General features: G+C 31.6%; 1 protein-coding gene across 6 annotated transcripts in view; it reads right to left on the bottom strand.

The window, feature by feature from the left end:
* The window catches only part of LOC125070192 (hillarin), a 57,205-nt gene that overhangs the window by 18,985 nt on the left and 19,493 nt on the right, over positions 1–18,727 (bottom strand). For all 6 annotated transcript variants that reach the window (XM_047679927.1, XM_047679930.1, XM_047679931.1 and 3 more), the window contains exon 4: positions 17,021–17,211. In XM_047679927.1, coding sequence (XP_047535883.1) covers positions 17,021–17,211 — 191 coding nt within the window. The remainder of the gene's footprint in view (positions 1–17,020; positions 17,212–18,727) is intronic.

The following is an 18,727-nucleotide window of genomic DNA, read 5'->3' on the forward strand; positions in this document are numbered from 1 at the left end:
ATAAAACTGGTATTTAAGTCTTTAATTAAAAGTAAGCGTATAACGTAGATTACAAAGAATATATTATAAACTACTGGAAGACCAATGGAATAACAAGAAGTCCTAGATTATTCTAAGACATTTAATTTTCCCTAATGAATATTCTAACAATTGTAAACTGTATATGTTTTTCAATAAATGGTCAACTTACATCACTCGACATTAATAAATGCCACAACAAGACACATTCATCATAGATCTTGCAGTACATTTTACGCTTTCCAATCTTAGCCGCACGCGCAGTTTTTGCTACTAGCATTCTTTATAAGAAATCCTTCACTAGTAGCTATTAAGAGAGTTAATTGCCGATTTGTATGCCGAATGAACATCTGTGGCGATCTGTTTTTGTTTGTCTTTGTCTGTTCTGTAATCTTCGAGAGAATTCCCATCGAATTCTAATTGGCTGAGATATTACACAGCCTCATAACTCTGAACCGATGGAGTATTTATTAATCGTACATTCAAATCTGGAGTATCTTTACTGATTATTTCGTGCTCAGTGGTGAAAGAAAACCTGATGAAGATGTCACTGAAGTTCTGCATTTGTATTGCCCAATCCGCTGAGCAGCGTGCTAGAATATTAACCATGTTGGTCATTAGTTGGATAGTGGGTTGTTCTGTCTGGAAGTCGGCAGTGTGTACACGTGTGTTTGTTTGAGCACTATAATATGCCTTGCGTAGTTATTCCGTGATCGAAATCGGTCGGAAGACATCATCATCATAGAGGGATTTCGAAAGGATGTTATTGATAATGAAGTAAGAAATAATATGAGAAGCAACGAATTCCTATCAATGACTATGCAAGTCAAATTCACGTTTAGGGTTATGGTGGCAACCACGATGACACCATAACCCTAGGACGCTCCGCTGAAGTACAAGTTTTCCATACACTACTATTAAACTGAACTCTAGGAGTAGCAAATAGCCTGACGCCTACTTACTTACTAAATACAAAGAGATTGATACTCCTTTCATTTTCATTTAATGTGTGTTTATTTTATGTTAAAGCCCAACTGTATTTATGTCTTTATTTTAAGTAGTAAGCTTATTTGGTTCAGTCTCAACGACAGTGAACCTAAATAATGATATTGTTTTGCTATATGCTAATGCTTCGTCAAATAATAAAAAATAATTTATGCTATGTATTTTATAATGAATTTTAACACAAATAGATCTACATATCTGAGATTTTTTCAGGGAAACATATTCGCTGGTTTTATTATTTGCTCACCTTTTTTATATTCCTAAGCTTAGCTTAGCTGGAAGAATGCATAAAGCGGGTGGGGGCGTTTGTGTTGGAATCACTAGCAACCGAGTGCCGGAATACCCACTAAAAAACTAGCGGTACCCTCTCCGTCCCTTCGAAATGCGCTACAAGATCGATTGTGCATACAACCGTTTTGTATTCTACCCAGTTACTACAGCAAGATCTCAAATATATGTTATCTTATTATATATTATTGTAATCAACAATCAAAAAAAGTCATGAGGCTTAAATGTGATTATTGTAGGAGTCGGTTGCATTTTTAAAATGTTATCCGTAATCTTTTATAAAAAAAATCAACAGACTTTACAAATAGACAAAAAATATCGCCCGAATCGATAAAGTTCCGTAATACAATACTATTTGATATAAAGAGAAAATGGTATGACTGGTCTATTAAAAGGGGATAAAAGAAGACTTTCCAATATTAAATAAATATAAGTGTATTTATTTTATATATAAGTACTCATTATCATTCATTTCAAATTCTTAAGATTAAATAAAGTTCGTATTGAATGAAGATCTGTAATTGATTCCGATAAATAAGAAGAATTTTCATAGACTTTATTTTCATCCAAATGTATAGCAGTCACTGAGATTTAATTACGTTAAGTTTTGAAGAAGACATATTTCTTTTCGAAAAATGATCATTACGTATAGGCTTACGAGTAGTTTTATTAACATCTATGTATCATTGTATAATATTTATTAAGTGAAACATACAACGTTAATTAAATTCGAAGTTGTAAATTTGATAATCGCCTAAAAGTAACAGAGCGTGGGACGTGAGTAATTGGATGTAGATGGAGTCGAAGAGGCGCTGTGTAGTGTAGGTTTCCTTTGTATAGTCTATGGTACTCTATAGACTATACTAACAAATTTATACAAACTAACATAACTATACCGTTAACGTACATTAATTGCGTTTACATTCTATGTAAATCTAGATATTTATAAGGGTTTTGCCCTAAATTATTTCGATTACATCAGAATACAAAATATGACGAATTTTATGAACATTGCCACAAAATGGTTTTTCGTGGTAGGGTTCTGTGCATGACACATGCAAGCATCCACCCATCGCATTTTTACCGCCAAGCAGTAATACCTAGTACTGTTCTGTTCCGATTTGAAGGGTGAATGAGTAAGTGTAACTACTGGCACAAGGGACATAATATCTTAGTTGTCATGGTTTGTGGCGAATTGGCGATGTAGGGAATGTAACTTATCAACAGGTACCCTAATGCGCGTCCGGTACCTATGTTATAAAAAAAAAATTACAATAAATATACATACATGCGTCGTAAAATTGTGAACGAAGTATTCAATTTACATTATAACGTATAATATTTAGATAGTTTTCAGTCTTCAGATTAGGTTAGGTCGGAGTTTTAATTACTTAACAGTAATTCCCTCGTTATAATTAATATAAAAATGTGTCATTCACTTGTTTTTAACAAGTAACAAGTATTAGTAAAAATTTTAACAAGTGACACTTTTAGTTAGTAGTTGTTTTATTGAAAATAAGTGTTATGTAGTCTTGTTAGTTTAGTGGCTAGCTTATAAGACCAGAAATCCCGGAGTCTTGGGTTCAAATCCAGGGTTGACCCACAAAAATATTCAGCTAGAAGATTGTGATTTATTTGTTTATATTTCCGTGCCTCGGACGGGACGTTAAGCTGTCAGTTATGCGCCTAAACTTTCCGTTCCTATTGTGTGTACTTGCGCACCAGGGCTGCCAGATTATATAATAGTATACAATAAGTGTATAATTTAGCCAACTTATGTAACCAGTTTGTATAATTGTCTGTCTTGTTAATTTTTAATTTGTATAAAATTAATGAAGTCAAAAATAAAATCATGTTTATTAGCGATAATAAAAACAAACTACTTCCATAAGACTCGGTTCAGTTTTGTTAGTTTGTAAAATATGATTTAATTCTGTATAATCTCAGTGAAAATTAGTTGGATTTACTGTTAGCCCTGTTATGCACTACGAGTAATATTTGCTGGACTGTGGTCGTTGCTGTCGTTGGAGAAAAGATAATTAAAATTATCGAGATAAGTACTCCTTTATTAAGTCAATTCAATTCTTATTGAATGTTATTCATGTATTTCAATTTATTGCATTTAAAAAACGATATTTTTTAATGGTAATTGGAAATAGCTTTCTCGAAATCTTCATGTAACTAATAATGTAGGTAAGTTGTTAATATGTCTGCTTATGTAAATGATTTAACACGTTAACATATAAAATCAAGATAATGAATAAGCGGAATATTCATATCTACGTGTGATTTGAAGTTATAATAAGCACATTTGAAAGCATAATCCCTCGGAGCAGGAAGTCGACTCCGCAGCAATTAATAACTATACTTACATGCAAGTATTATTGCGGAGTATTCAAATAGCATGTTTTATAAAGGTACTTTTATATTTGCTTATGTATTTTTTTAAATAGACATTGCCTCCACTGGTGACAGGCTGGGTCTCAATTATAGGAATTGCGAGTCCACTGGTAAATGTTGCCAGCATTCTGACCATCTTACGGTTATGATTTGTTGAGTTATTTTTAATTTAGATTTAAATCAATGTAAATAATTCTGAAATAATTATTATTTAAATGTTAATTATATAATACAATAACACACAAAACATCAATTTATAACATTAATAAAGTAGTTATTATGTTTTACGTGTTAATTAATCTTATTTGGACTCACGCCTAAGGCAATGGTTTCGAAATTACATTTTTAATTTATTTAACATTTTACACGTGTACGTCTCGCTTTAGAACTGAAGTAAAAAAATTAATAAACCAAATTATAATGCGTAACTCGAAGGAGTCGCTTTACGCGTGTTATTATAACAAAGGATATTGTCAAATTTCTAAGATTGAAATTGTAACGCGGATTGTATATTTGAAATAGTTCAGCGAAAGTTATTCCGAAAATTAGGGGCATCTTTCCATAAATTACTGAGAAGCTGAAAATTTACATGTACGTTAGGGATACTTATGATGAAATTGTGAAAAGTTCCCATTGTTCACAAAAATGGGTAAAACCTAAATTCTTTTTAATTTACATTCCCAGAATAACGAGTATCATTCAATATTCACGTCAGTCAGTCACAGTGGCAATTGCAAGTTTATAGCTTTACTTATTACTTGTCGGTTCTTCTCGGTAGAATCTACATTCCAAACTAGTGATAGCTTCACTTAATATTTGATTCGATTTTTTTTGACTTTTCGATTGACGATTCAAAAGTGCTTGTAAAAGCCTACTTGAATAAAGTATATTTTTATTTTGATTTTGACAAATCCTATTCTAGTAAAATTATAATTTATTTTGTTTACTGGTGGAAACAATATCAATGTAAGGAATGGTTTATATTTATTCGTTTCAATTCCAAAGTCTGAGAACAAAGGTGATCGTTAGAAAACCTCTATGCCTGTCATCCGGTTATAAAAAAAAAAAGAATTTCTCCTTAAAATCCTAAACATACTACAAGGCCTCTCTAAACAAACCTGATCCTATGTAGTCGTGTGCGATGAATACGGCCCCTAACATTCCGCATATGCGTTTAATTCTGCGTGTGTAGTATTTTGTAATTCAAATGGACATTAACAAGATGTCTTGCCACGTGATTCCTATTATTTCTTCTTAACATTCCTGTTTAGTATGTAGTGTTATTGCAGTGTAGATGGCGTTAGTGGGTAATTCTTTTAAGAACTCTATTATCTTGTAAGCAGTAAAAGGCTAACGATTACTCAAACACGTTAATATGTTGTTTTGAAGTAAACTTCATTAGTGTGTAAAATTTCTAGATGCCACGCCTCAAAATAAAATCTTTCTGTCTTTTCAATTCTAACAAGTACATTGATTCGATTTTTCAATTCCGCCTGATTGGATAACTTTTTATATTTTGGTATCATCTCGTATAGCCTAGAGAACCAAATCAATGAAAATTTACTCATTTTAATCGGAAATTCGATCTGTACGAGCTCTGACGCGCTGTACTTATACTCATGGTACAGGATATCATTCTGCGATATATTATGTTCGCTATGAAGGTCACTCTTTTTCACTTTAAACGACACCATCAACACATCACACTTTTTCCCAAATGTGCTACTTGAGGTCTCTGAGACGCTCCAAAAATGTCAATTTTCTCACCTTCTTTTGTATTACAAAGAGTAAAAGTTTTCCACGAGTGCAGACTATAATTAAATATAAAATTCATTATATTCAAAAAACTTAGTGAACCAATTAGTACACTTTTGAAGAGTTATAGAACGTCAATTTAACGTTTGACTATTTCGATGCCATCTGTTTTATTATCTTTATAAATAATTTTCTTTAATCGACTATTGTTTTAGTATAATTTTAAATTTAGAAACTCTTATATCTACGATAGCATATTTCTGTACAAGGCAGGTATCTAATTATTAAGGCGTGGTGATAAACGTTTAACCAATAACACCACACTTAGCAGCATCATGACTGTTTCATTTACTAAAGTTTATGCTATACTTAATTATAAATTGCCTTAAACTGATCACAGCCCACGCAGTTCCCACAAGCGTTTATTAACATAACATTGCCTCAACTCATACATACAAATAACGTGGAATTATGCATGTGTGTGAAAGATCTTTTACTGATTAATTATCTGTTTATTTTATTTTATCAACATAGATAATAAATACCAGATTAACTTGAAATTTTTATTATTTAATTTTAATAAGAATTAAAATAATATTTTACCATGTAATTTTTTTGTTCGTTTGGTTTCTCACAGCGTCTTTGCATACGTTTGTATTATATAATATAAATATCTTGTGAAATGACGTTTCCTATCGAAAACTGCCTACGTAAAAAAGTAGTACGAAAAACACATTTGCCTAATACGTGTATGGTCGTATGTCGTAATGAATTAAAAAAAAGAATGATGTTATAAATCGGCCGATTGGGTGAATTTAAAGATCGAGGCTGCCCTTAAAAATGGACACACTTATTAGTGCGCCTTTAAATTTCCATATATAAGTCTTCTTAAAATTTGAACTATCATGGTAATTTGTCGTTTTCATTTAAAAATCTTGATTCAATATAGAAGCATTTATTGATTAAAGAATGAACAACAAAACACGAGTTTAGATAACGTTTTATCTTAAAACATAATATTTACTTTTTTATTTTATTAATGCGTATTTTTGAATAAAATTTTAAAATATTGGTAACAATAATATTAAAGTTTAATGTAAATATGTTTATCATAGATTATAAATCCAATAATTGATACTCTCTTGGAAAGTATTGCTGTAAAAAACAATTGTGTCATTCTAAAATAATAACCCGATATTAACTTTTTGGTATACCAAGCAGGTAACTAATAATTTATAAGCGATTCGTTAAGACATATCAGGCAAAGGCCTCGATTCACACAGCCTAAGATGTGTCGAAATAATGTGTGGGAATCCAATTGACATGATTTATTTTTTATCCTACCTTTTTTAATAAATAAAAAGCACCAAGCTATTTATCTTAAACTCTACATTTGTTATGAAATATAATTGTAGAAAAGAAAAAGTTTTAATTATTTTATAATAACAAGCAACCATTTTAAGTGACAGTATAAGATAATTAGTTGACATTTATATCTATTCTATATTTTTATTGCCTAATGCATCATTTCCTTGGTCTCAACTAGCAATATATTTCGCACTCAACTATATACATGCCAGAATAATATAAAAAAATATAAACGTACTTATATTCTTAATTCAAATTATCCAATACGTGATATATGAGTACAAACTTTTTGTTCTTTCTTGTAAGTTAAAGTAAGAAATGTTTCAATACAAAAAGCGATAAGAACGTTACTGAGTACAATTTATTTAGCCAACTAGAAGTATGAATATTAAAAACCATCGTACATCGTACTAAAAAGTTTTTATATATTTTTTACTCCAACGCAATGTAGACATTTAGCCGATGCCGTTCATTGACTGTGGAAAGTTGTTAATTAAGACCGGGTGATTGGCACGATTGTGTAACCGAACGCATTGAATAGCTGTATAGGGTAATATTGTGAGAAGACGTGTTTAAAAAAAAAAACAAGATTAATAATCTTTAATTATGATTTTGTTAATATTAAGATTTGACGCAATAAACAAATGAAATGGCAATCAGTAAAAATAATCAAAAATTGTTCGGAGTGAAAACATCAAATGGATTTTTAGAGTAAGCATTTGATTCGCTTTTAGAAAACAATTGTGTTGTTTATGTGCGTGACAACACACGGTTTTTTAGTACTATTTGAAGAAAGTCTTTACGAGCGAAACATTGTATTAGCAGTAAAATATTATACAATGTTTTGTGACCTATGAAGATCAGATGGCACATGTGGAAACTAATAAAACTAGACACTGAAAATTAATAAGTTTTGTTTAATAATATGTGAATTTAATTATATATAATATTTATTCTATTCTTTGATTGGTTATATCTAAAGAATGTAGGTACTAAACTAAACTGAGAACGCGTCGAAAAAATTATTAACAAAAACATTGGGCAAGTACACGCACACTAGTAAAGTAGTTAAGCGTTTGACGATTGTCAAGCTTAGCTGTTACGCACACAAAGATAATAAACTTCGCTCGTTTGTTTTAGTTATTTTGTAGTGCGACACTCTACCTACATATATGAATAAATAATCTATTCATATCGGGTTAGATAATTCTTTTAGAGCAAATTTGCTTTATTTCTGATAAAAATATAATCAGAGGGCGGCACTGACAACTCGTGAAACTGACAACTGTCAGTTTATAAATAATTATTCATAGACAATTTGTCTGAAATACCATAAATTCCTATACGCGGGAAAAACTTTAAGGATGTCCAATGATAATTACAACAGAGGTTATTAATGTTTGTCGCAATTACAGAATGTTAGATGTTCAGCGACTTTTTGCTTCGCCAGCGCAACCTCATGATTTATGCTCGCCTTTGTGCACAGTGTAAACTGTAAATAGACCGCTATTCCCACGGCCGGATTCAGCGGCATTCACATGTATGAATTCATTAAGTATTCAACGTGTTAATGATAGTGCAGGGGGAAGTATGATTAATCAAAAGAATATTACACGATAGTTATAAAACAAAACGGTTGAAATAGGAAAAGCATTCAATTCTTAACGACTGCAAATTTAAGTTTTTAAAAGTATTTTTTATCTAAATATTATAAATGCGAAAGCAACTCTGTCTGACTTTAGTTCTTTCACGGTCAAACCACTAATCTCAATTTGATGATATTTGGTGATATTTGAACTCCAAGGATAGACACAGGCCACTTTTTATGTCTACCACCTGACGAACAACCTCTTAAATGAACCGCGAAGAGGAAAAAGAGCAAAGCTGCGGACTCGACTAGAAATTTGTAAAATGTTTTTAGAGAATGTTTTATTAAACAGATTAAATAATATTTTTTATCGTGAGCTCTGTTTGTAGTGCCTGTGAATCTATACAAACAGTTACTTACCAAATAGGAATAGTAACACTACTTCGGCTTAAATGGTGAGTGAGCTAAAGGAACATTTCATGCAGCTGGTCTGCTTTTTGGAATAAATAATGATATATATTTGATATAAATACAAAAGTTCTTTTAGACCTTCTGCTCAGACTTGGTAAATATATTAATAAATAAATGTACAGATCTTAATTACAGAGTATAATAAAAATTTATTGGATATTGTAAATTTAATAATTCCTATTTGTACTTATTTATAAAGCTTTGTTCGAAAAACATATTAAAAATGACTATAAAACAACTACGACTCACGAAAGCGGAACAGTAACGTATGGTGCGAGTGTATCCACGCGGAGCAACTATTACAAAATAAAACCTTCCATTGAATGAATTATTTATCTAGAAGTTGGTCCTAGACATACTTAAAGAATGTTAAGAATGTCATCATTCGGTCATACAGAATAAATAATTATGTAAATATAATATTTCATTCGCAAACCTGTTCATTCGCTCACAATTTTTAAACTCACTTCTGAAATATTTTGTTTGTAAAACTTACGGTAATTTCTCGCGTGAGAATCAGACCTTTTGTCATGTTAGTGGGTTAAGTTTGAGGTGAAAAGGTTATTCGCTTTGATTAAAATAAGTGCTTGTTGGGAACGAGGCCTGTTATAATTGTAATTGTTATTAAAACCGGAGATTTCATATTGATAACTCAAAAACTTTTATTTTAAAGTTTGATGAATCAAATTTTGTCTATGTTATGTGTCAAAGGTGATCTCGAACCAACAATTATTATTATTATTTATATTATTATTTATTTATTTATATAGAAAGGAAGAACAATGGAAGGATAACTTGGTGTCTAGCGATCACTGTCGTCTATAGACACTGCTACTACGAGTAGATTAGATCCCTCAATACAATTACAACATCACTGCGTTGCCACCTGGAATCTAAGGTGTGCTTGTAATTACCTACTCCAGCTCGCTCGCTGAATAGCGTTGTTTGGTAAAATAAATAATAAGTGAGGTCTGCACAAATACCTGCTATAATATAAAAGTAAATTACAACGATTTCAAGTAGTTTTGTACATGAAGCAGAAAATATTAATCAGAGCAGAGAGTTTTGAAATTCAGTTCCTGAGCCTTCCGCGTTACGCCGTAACTGCGTCGTTAGACTGTCGCAAGGAACCGCAGCCTGTTAGTATTACAAAATCGACTATTGTGATAATACTTAACAAGGCAAGATACAAAATAAATATTTTTTTGATTTACATACAAAATTTTTGTGCTAATATAATTTCAATTATTGAAGTCTTCGTTGTTTTAGTATATATCTTCTTCGACTACACATCCGAAGATCCTGGGGTCAAATTCCGAGTAGGTTGTGTGTATGTTGAAATTCGGCGTTAGGAAACTTCCAAACCCCAATTGCAATCTTGCCTCTAGAACAAGTAAATCCTTTTGTCTTGCGACTTGCAATTGCCGTTAAATCAAAGTATGCGAGTGCTCCTGTGATTGCACACACACTTGTTCGGATTTGTCTAAGTTTTATTTTGACTGGTGACCATAATTTGGATAAAAACATATTATTATAAGAATCTTAATTAAAACTACGTTAAACAGACCTTACATTTGAGGGGTTTAATTACAATATCAAAATAATTTAGGTACCTAAGTAAAACTAGTCGTTTCTCACGGTTTCGACGGAGAGGAACTAGGTCGTTCCAAAATAAATGTTGATTTTTGACTAACATTTTATTAATAAATATAACCGCTTGCATTTACTTCCGTAGTATCAATTGATCTTATTCTATAATATAATTATAGAATAAGATCAAACTACACATGGTGCCATAAAAAAACATATAACAAAATATATAACAGTTCTAATTTCTGTATTCGTTTACGGGCAGTTACAAAGCGTACTGTATCGAGATGCGTGGGCGCAAGGTCGTTTGTACCCACTCCATTCATAACCTGATATACTTACAACGGATTATATCATGGGTGACATTTATGCATTAATTTCGTCGATAGCAATCTTTAATTTATTCTTACAATCTACATCCATTAAACTGCATGACGATAAATTATTTTATACTTATAAAATACATTTAAAAAGTGAAAGCGTCGTATGTAATGGGTCAAGTTATAACTACTTAGGACTTTTATGTTATTAAGTTCCGACGTGATTTACTGTTAATGCTGTCTTATAATAATTTATCCTCAAAGAATAACATTAATTGCGACAAATAGTGAAAATATATAAAATAAGAAAATTGTAAGCACCTTTAGTACAGTTCATAATATGTTATGGTAGGTTAGTTTATGTATAATTTATCTGCAATTGATTCGTGATGTTCTAAATTGAATGCTTCGGTCACAATGCTTCGATAATTTACAATCTTGTGTCATTTATTATAAACTAACTGAGTTCAAATTATTTTCCAGACAATAATAAAGAAAAAATACGAATGAACGGTGCTTGGGACATTTCGTTGCTGTTAGTGTGAAAGATCCTATGTAAATTATATTTCAATTTACAATATTAATAAATTCTGTATTTTGGATACGGTATTCTTGTACTGTACAAATGACTAGGGATTAAGATTATTGGAAAAGGACAGAAGATTATCTTTTTCTCTCCCTCATATGATAATCTAGATTTACTCAACTCTAGGTGCTTTTATTTAATAGTGTGCACTTTTCTTTATATTGTCAAGGCGACCAGATGCTATGACTATTGTTCCTTCGCCCTTGAAATCGAAACTCGAATGTAAACGCGTTTCCGTGGTTAGTTCCTTACGTGCCTTTGACACGGCTGAGATACGACAGTTTACATGATCAATTGAAGGACGCTCTTAACAAAAACCACCATAACTAGATCTTACGAATCCAGTAGAGAGATGGCGGCTCTATCCTATTCTGCTTAAATCAAACGGTTTCTAAATATAAAACAATATTATCAATACAAGCTCTTACTTGCGACTGCGTATTTCATCATCATTAAATATGGAGTGTTATTAATACGTTTCTCACGTTTTTGAGAAACTGAACACAATAAACGTGATCTGAAAACATGCAAAATCATTTTATTACTAAGTATACTCTATTTCACTGTGGAAAGTATAGCTTGATATTATTGCATTTTTTTTTGTATTTAGTCTAGGTGATTTAATGGCGCAATTTATGAAACTATTTTTAAATGTTAATATTTTTATTTACATTTTTTTTTTACATTAGCAGCCCGTACATGTCCCACTTCTGGGATAAAGGCCTCCTCTCCTTTGAGGAGAAGGTTTGGAGCATATTCCACCACGCTGCTCCAATGCGGGTTGGCGGAATACACATGTGGCAGAATTTCGTTGAAATTAGACACATGCAGGTTTCCTCACGATGTTTTCCTTCACCGCCGAGCACGAGATGAATTATAAACACAAATTAAGCACATGAAATTTCAGTGGTGCCTGCCTGGGTTTGAACCCGAAATCATCGGTTAAGATGCACGCGTTCTAACCACTGGGCCATCTCGACTCTCATTTACAGTCAAAATAAAACGAAGTAAAATATAGAAGAGTATTGGTTGAGAATTAAAACGAAAAAAATAATAGAACGCTCTGTATTACTCAATCTATTCCTTAAATATTTTATCGAAAATCAAATATATTGAATTTCTCTAGTAAATAATATTTTGTATCTGAATTAGTTTGACATGGTTAAAAGTGAAACCCTCGTTATAACCTTGACTTTCAATATCAAGATCCGGTGTAGTTATGCACCTAGCATGTGCAAACGTTGCGCTTTTCCTGTCCATACTAACATATCTGGTTACTTTCCTCATACGTTTTCAGAATGAGACTCGAATTTTTAAACAAAGCAATACAAGACTGTGTAATTATATATGAAAATTAAATCGATTGTTTGATAATACTTTCCGTTTAATTATAAGAAAATAGGAAATATTTATAATAACTTTAGTATCATGTATTTGGAGCTGATTACTCAAAGGAGATAGGAAATGGTTCAGTGTCTAGAACATAATAATCTTATGATGAGTGTGTCTTTAAACTCAAGCCCAAAAGTTAACATGTACTTAATTTGTGTTATAATACGTCTGTTATTCATTTCGAACAGGGCGGTGAAGGAAAACTTGGTGTCGGATGAAAATCAACCACATGAGTATACGCATCGGAGCAGCTTAGAGGAATTATCTTTTCACTCAAAAGGAGAGGATACCTTTGACTTTTAATATAACAGTGGGAAGTTTACAATTTTACTAAAGGTAAACTCATGTTCACTGAAAAAAAGTGGGATTAAATTCCTTAAGACCGACAAAAGTAGTTTGAATTATCATGTTGCTGATGTGTGATGATCTGTTTCTCGTACAAGAATTACGCACCCATGTATTAGTAATAGTAGCGCAGTCTTAATAAAAGTCTTTTTCCTTCTCTTATAAAAGTTTTATAAAATATTTTAATTTGACATTACTATAAATAAAAACATAATTTATTAATTTAAGTCACAATAATATACATACATATGTTTAGTCACAGGGAGGTTCTGACGCAAATAGTTAATTTTTCATATTCAGTCCGGCCCTGGTGGCAATATATCAGTACACGTCCGGTTTTCACTAAAAGGATTCAAGGATTCAACCTCGTTACAAATCTGCAGTCGTGGTCATGCATTATTAAACGCATCGGAGCTGTCAACTCCAAAACGGACGAACTATATTTTTGATTCGTTCTACGTATTGATAAATTATGTATGTTTAAATTTATTTTTCGGAATGTATTCGGAATACAGCCCGAAAAATAAAATTGCAATTAAATATATTTTATTTGTGTTTTATTTTACTAATGCTATTTAAGATAGAAAGAGAAAGAAAAAGAAGAAAGAAGAACTTTGAAATGTTCAACTTAAATTATTAGTAATAATTTGGGCCTATTCTATGAAAATTCAAGAAATGAAGATCACGTGACACTACTTTGACGACACATTACCACACATTTGATTATCTATTTTAATAAGCTTTTATTTAACTTAAACTGTGAACTGTGAACGTTAGTTGGTTCAAACCCGTTATACGACATCGATTGCGGTGAAATTTTGCAAACACTTGGAGCTGGTGATGATAAAATCTAGTATATACTAAAAGCGAAAAAGAATCCATTCTATTGGGGTTTTCATCAATAAACAGTTCGTGTGACAGAGTTATTCAAGAGAAGGTTTATATGTATAATACGTGCATATGATAGAAGTAAAACCCTTATTGTATTCGTGCGACGCTGGGACGGGAAATATGTGCAATTAATGTTAACTTAAGAAATGATCAACTAAATGATACGTCAAAAGTTAAAATAAATACAGAAAAATAACGAGAACTCTTTAGCATCCGGTAGTAGGAAGGCTAGGGAGAGCAGAAGTAAGGTGGAAAAGGTGTGTTCCTCTATGAGAAGCGTCAAAATTTCTATCACTTATGACACTTTCCCGAAAACTCATGCTACTTAAATACCAATTATATTAATACACTTATGAAAATGAACTTGATACTGGCAGATACATTTCTCTAAATATAGTTATTACGAATCTACCCACGTAATACAGTGATATTAACATGACATAATAAACTGCCTACGAGAAATGGTCACGTGATAATCTGGTCCTTCGCGACACACCGTAAATGGAATGTGGCCACAGTCCATTGCCGACTCAATTAGTTTTTCACCAAAAAAGACAATGCTTCCCCGCCGTCAGAACAAACATATTTACGGAGACGTATGTTTAACTTTATTTGGTAAGACGAAACTATTGTGATTCATAAAAGTTAGATTTATTTTTAAAGATAATCCAATTTCAAATCAATTAAATAAAACATATCAATACATGTAAACAATAAATCGATTTTAAAATCGATTTGTTTTCATGATTAATGATATGTGATCTGTGATCATAAGAAAAAAATCTATATATAATCAAAATTAAAAAAAAAAATAGTAATATTCTTGGACCAACATATGTGGTACATCACCTGCAGCAATCAAAAAGTATTTAAATAACCATAAGCAGTAAATCGATTACACTATTTAATCTTTGTAGATTCTAAATTCAAAAATCAAATCGTCTTCGTTATGGCATAGATGAATTTTTATGGGGCATGTTATATGAAAATTATTAATGTATAAAACTTTAACATTCGGTTTAATAATATTTTGACATTATTATATACTAGGTTAACTTTACTTTTTAATTTATATTTATATGAATAGTAAAATATATTCTAATAAGGCGTTTGAATGTATATAATAAAATTTATATTATGTGCATATAAATAAAGTTTAAGTGCCGCTTGGCTGTTATTTATAAAAACTTCAAGAAGAGCTCGATTCTCACACAGAAACGCAATAAATAATTATCAACACACGCAATACGTTAACAGATGAAAAAAGCTGAGAACAACGATTAAAATGAAAAGTAAAAAGAATGCAATATTATCTGCTTTCGGATCGTCCTGCAATCAGAAGCCTTGTCGATTTCTCGTTACACTTAATGACGGACGATCGTTGAGTATTTTATTGGTTTACAAGTCATAAGCGACAGCGATTTATAGCGATTTCTACGGAACAATTTGTGACAAAATATCATTTTTTTTAAAAAATAAATTTAATCAGAGAATGTTTAAAGCATTTAGTCGAGTAGTACAGTCGTATTGTATTATAAAGATTTCCGATTTTCGAAAAGTAATAATAATAATATATTTTTTTTATAATATACAACATGAGGTCATAGTTAGCGTTATTAAAGGTCACAAATGTTTATATGTCAGTTACAAACATTTACATACATTAGTGTGTATTTTTCAAAAGATAATTTGGTAATGACTCTTTTCATGTCAAAATCATACCACACGTATTCCAATTTTTGTGTAAAAAAATATTCCAATAAAAGGCTTGAGACGGTCGAACTAATAAGATAAAGTGTAAAAGTAACAAAAGCATAAATATTAGGCGAGTAAAACAAACTTATTAAGATCGGTGAACACTTAATCAGTGGTTAAAAAATATAATGTCATAAAAATCAAGCGATTCGTGCTTAGACTAAATGTTATCTAAGAACACGCCAGCTGTTATCAATTAAGCCAAGCATGTTGCACATTCCGCGTGCGCACGCGATCGTTTCTACTCTAAGAGGCAAGAATGCGAAGATCACTCGATATTGAATCTAGATATGCTGTTATTATATTTTTAAACAACTATATTTAAATAATTATATCGAATACATCGCGATTGTACTTGGAAAGTTGATGTTAATGAGAATGCAATTTTAAAAATAGCTATTTATAAAAAAATAGAGTATCTTAGAATTTATAACGTTCGTTATATTTAAGAGATATAAAGCAGAACAGATTTTTGTAGATAGCTCAGTAATAATCTATTAAAAAAATGTATTAAAAAAAATACAAATAAAAGAGTGTCTCATTTATTTTCAATGAACTACTACAATTTAGTAAACGATAAGAATATGTCTTATGCAGAAATAATAAAAAACTATATTCCTAAATGTAATGACTTTAACGTTTTCTAGGTATCATGAGTCACGCCGTTTATCATATTACTTGCTGAAAGGTCACGAGCCACGTCTTAAGCACAATAAGCTTTTGGGTGCAAGCAGTGTTATGGCGATCTCCATTTTCCCCAAAAAAGATTTTTAAGAAAACCTTCTGGGGCTCAACGTCATGTACATGATATGCAATATTAAGTTTCCTAACACTCCTCGTCCTCTAAACTAGGTGTTAGTTTTTAAATAAACTTATTGTCCTCTCACTTTCTTAACATTTATTTTTTGTTGATTTTAACCTTTAATTTATGTTTAAACCTTTTAAGGTATCAGGTTAAAATCCCGATTTTATGAATAAAAGTTATGGATTTAGTTGTCATTGAATCCTAAGATGCAGCCCACTATTAGGGAATTGGGTGTCATAGGCTGCTTTGGAAAGCAAACAATTGCCGGATTCCTTTCCCATCGGGCTATTATGAATATGGAAATAAAATTGCATCCGTGTTTGCATTTGCTCTACAATTTTATTTTACGTAAATTTCTTGCCACATCACTATTAATCTATTATATAGAATAAAAATAGTTTATATACGAGTATATCAAAATCATTTACAATAATATTACTTACCAAATAGCAGTCAATAGGCTTTTCTCTCGGCCTATGGTATGCCTTTTGTAGTTCTGTCTGTTTAAGCGCATGTGCAATGTGCAACGCGCTGGCGTCGAAGCGTCCATATTGGTAGTCGGGTGTATCGCGCGACAATTCCCGCGCTGGCGACGCGTGCACGCTGCCTCCGTTTGTAGCACGGGTTGGTGACACTAAAAACCAAAAATGGACTCAATAACTTTGAAGTAACAACGTATTCTTACTTATCTTAAGCTACTTATAAAATCGTTTGTCCTATCTGACAATAATAACGCATATTCAAAGTTTTATTAGAATTATTTTATAAAAAAATATTTTAAGCAAAAGAACTTTTGCTTGGTGGTAGGGCTTTGTGCAAGCCCGTCTGGGTAGGTGCCACCTACTCATAAGATATTCTACCGCCAAATAGAAGTACTTATTATTGTTGCGTTCAGGTTTGAAGGACGAGTGAGCCAGTGTAACTACAGGCACAAAGGACATAGCATCTTAGTTCCCAAGGCGCATTGGCGATATAAGGAATGATTAATATTCCTTACAACGGCATTGTTTATGGGCAATGGTGACCACTTAACATCAGGTGGCCATTTGCTCTTCCACCAATTTATACCATAAAAAAGAAAAAAAAGAAAAAGGATTTTGAAAACTGTAAATGAAATGGATAAGAATCTTACCCGTACGAAATCGGTGCGGGCAGCTAGTTTTGAATATTATAAAAGTTATATAGAAGCAATCGGTCAAAAAACGGTTTATATTTTTCATCAAGACTAGCTGCTTCGCACGGTTTCACACTGCTTAAATATTTCTGCTCCGCCCCAAACCAAAATTACAAAACGAAATTCGTGATTATGTCATTATTTCAACGAGTTTTAAGTTTTAGTATTTATTCTCGTGAAATGTTAAGACGCTTATATTTTAAACTAGCTGAGGCTCGCGTTTTTGGAATTTATCATCAGGTGTTTGTCATAAAAAGTATGTCTGTCTGTGTCCTACCTTAGAGATCAAGCTTGCTTTATACCAAATTTCATAAAATTCGGTTCAATTCAGACAGACAGATTTTCTTCCGCATTAATAATATTAGTATAAATATAGATAACATAACTCATGCATGTAAAAACTCAAATAAAAGAAATGATGGTGTAAATGGCAAATGATATGGACATTAAATACGGAAAAAAAATTATATACGGAATCAACGAGAACATAAACAATAAATTAAATTCAATTCCATAAAAAAAATCATTTTCATTTTATTTTCAATAAAACCCGTATTCTTTTCTCAAATTTGAATGGGACTCATCGGGAAGTATCCCGAAGAATAAGAAGAAGTCGGTTTAAAATTAGCCTATATATGGCACAGTTTGCTAACGACTCATAACCGATGATCGCGAATTCAAACTCAGGTAAGAACCACCCAGTTTTCGTTTTAATTATTTTCATACATGACGAATTAATCGTGTGTTTTGCGTCATTTGTGATACATCGTCAAAAGTTTCGAGGAAAGTTATTAATTTTAAATTATTTAATAAATATTTCTAGTAGAGTAAGTCACGTTACACATTTAAGTAAGCTATTAGCAAACACTCGCGTGCGAGCGTCGATGTAGATCTGCCGTTATGCATGGCAATCGAGTTAACATACGTGTTTTTTGCGTTATTTATACTTTATTTATTTATTTTTATTTGTGCAAAA

Source organism: Vanessa atalanta, chromosome 17, assembly GCF_905147765.1.
Source record: "Vanessa atalanta chromosome 17, ilVanAtal1.2, whole genome shotgun sequence".
Lineage (NCBI taxonomy): Eukaryota > Metazoa > Arthropoda > Insecta > Lepidoptera > Nymphalidae > Vanessa > Vanessa atalanta.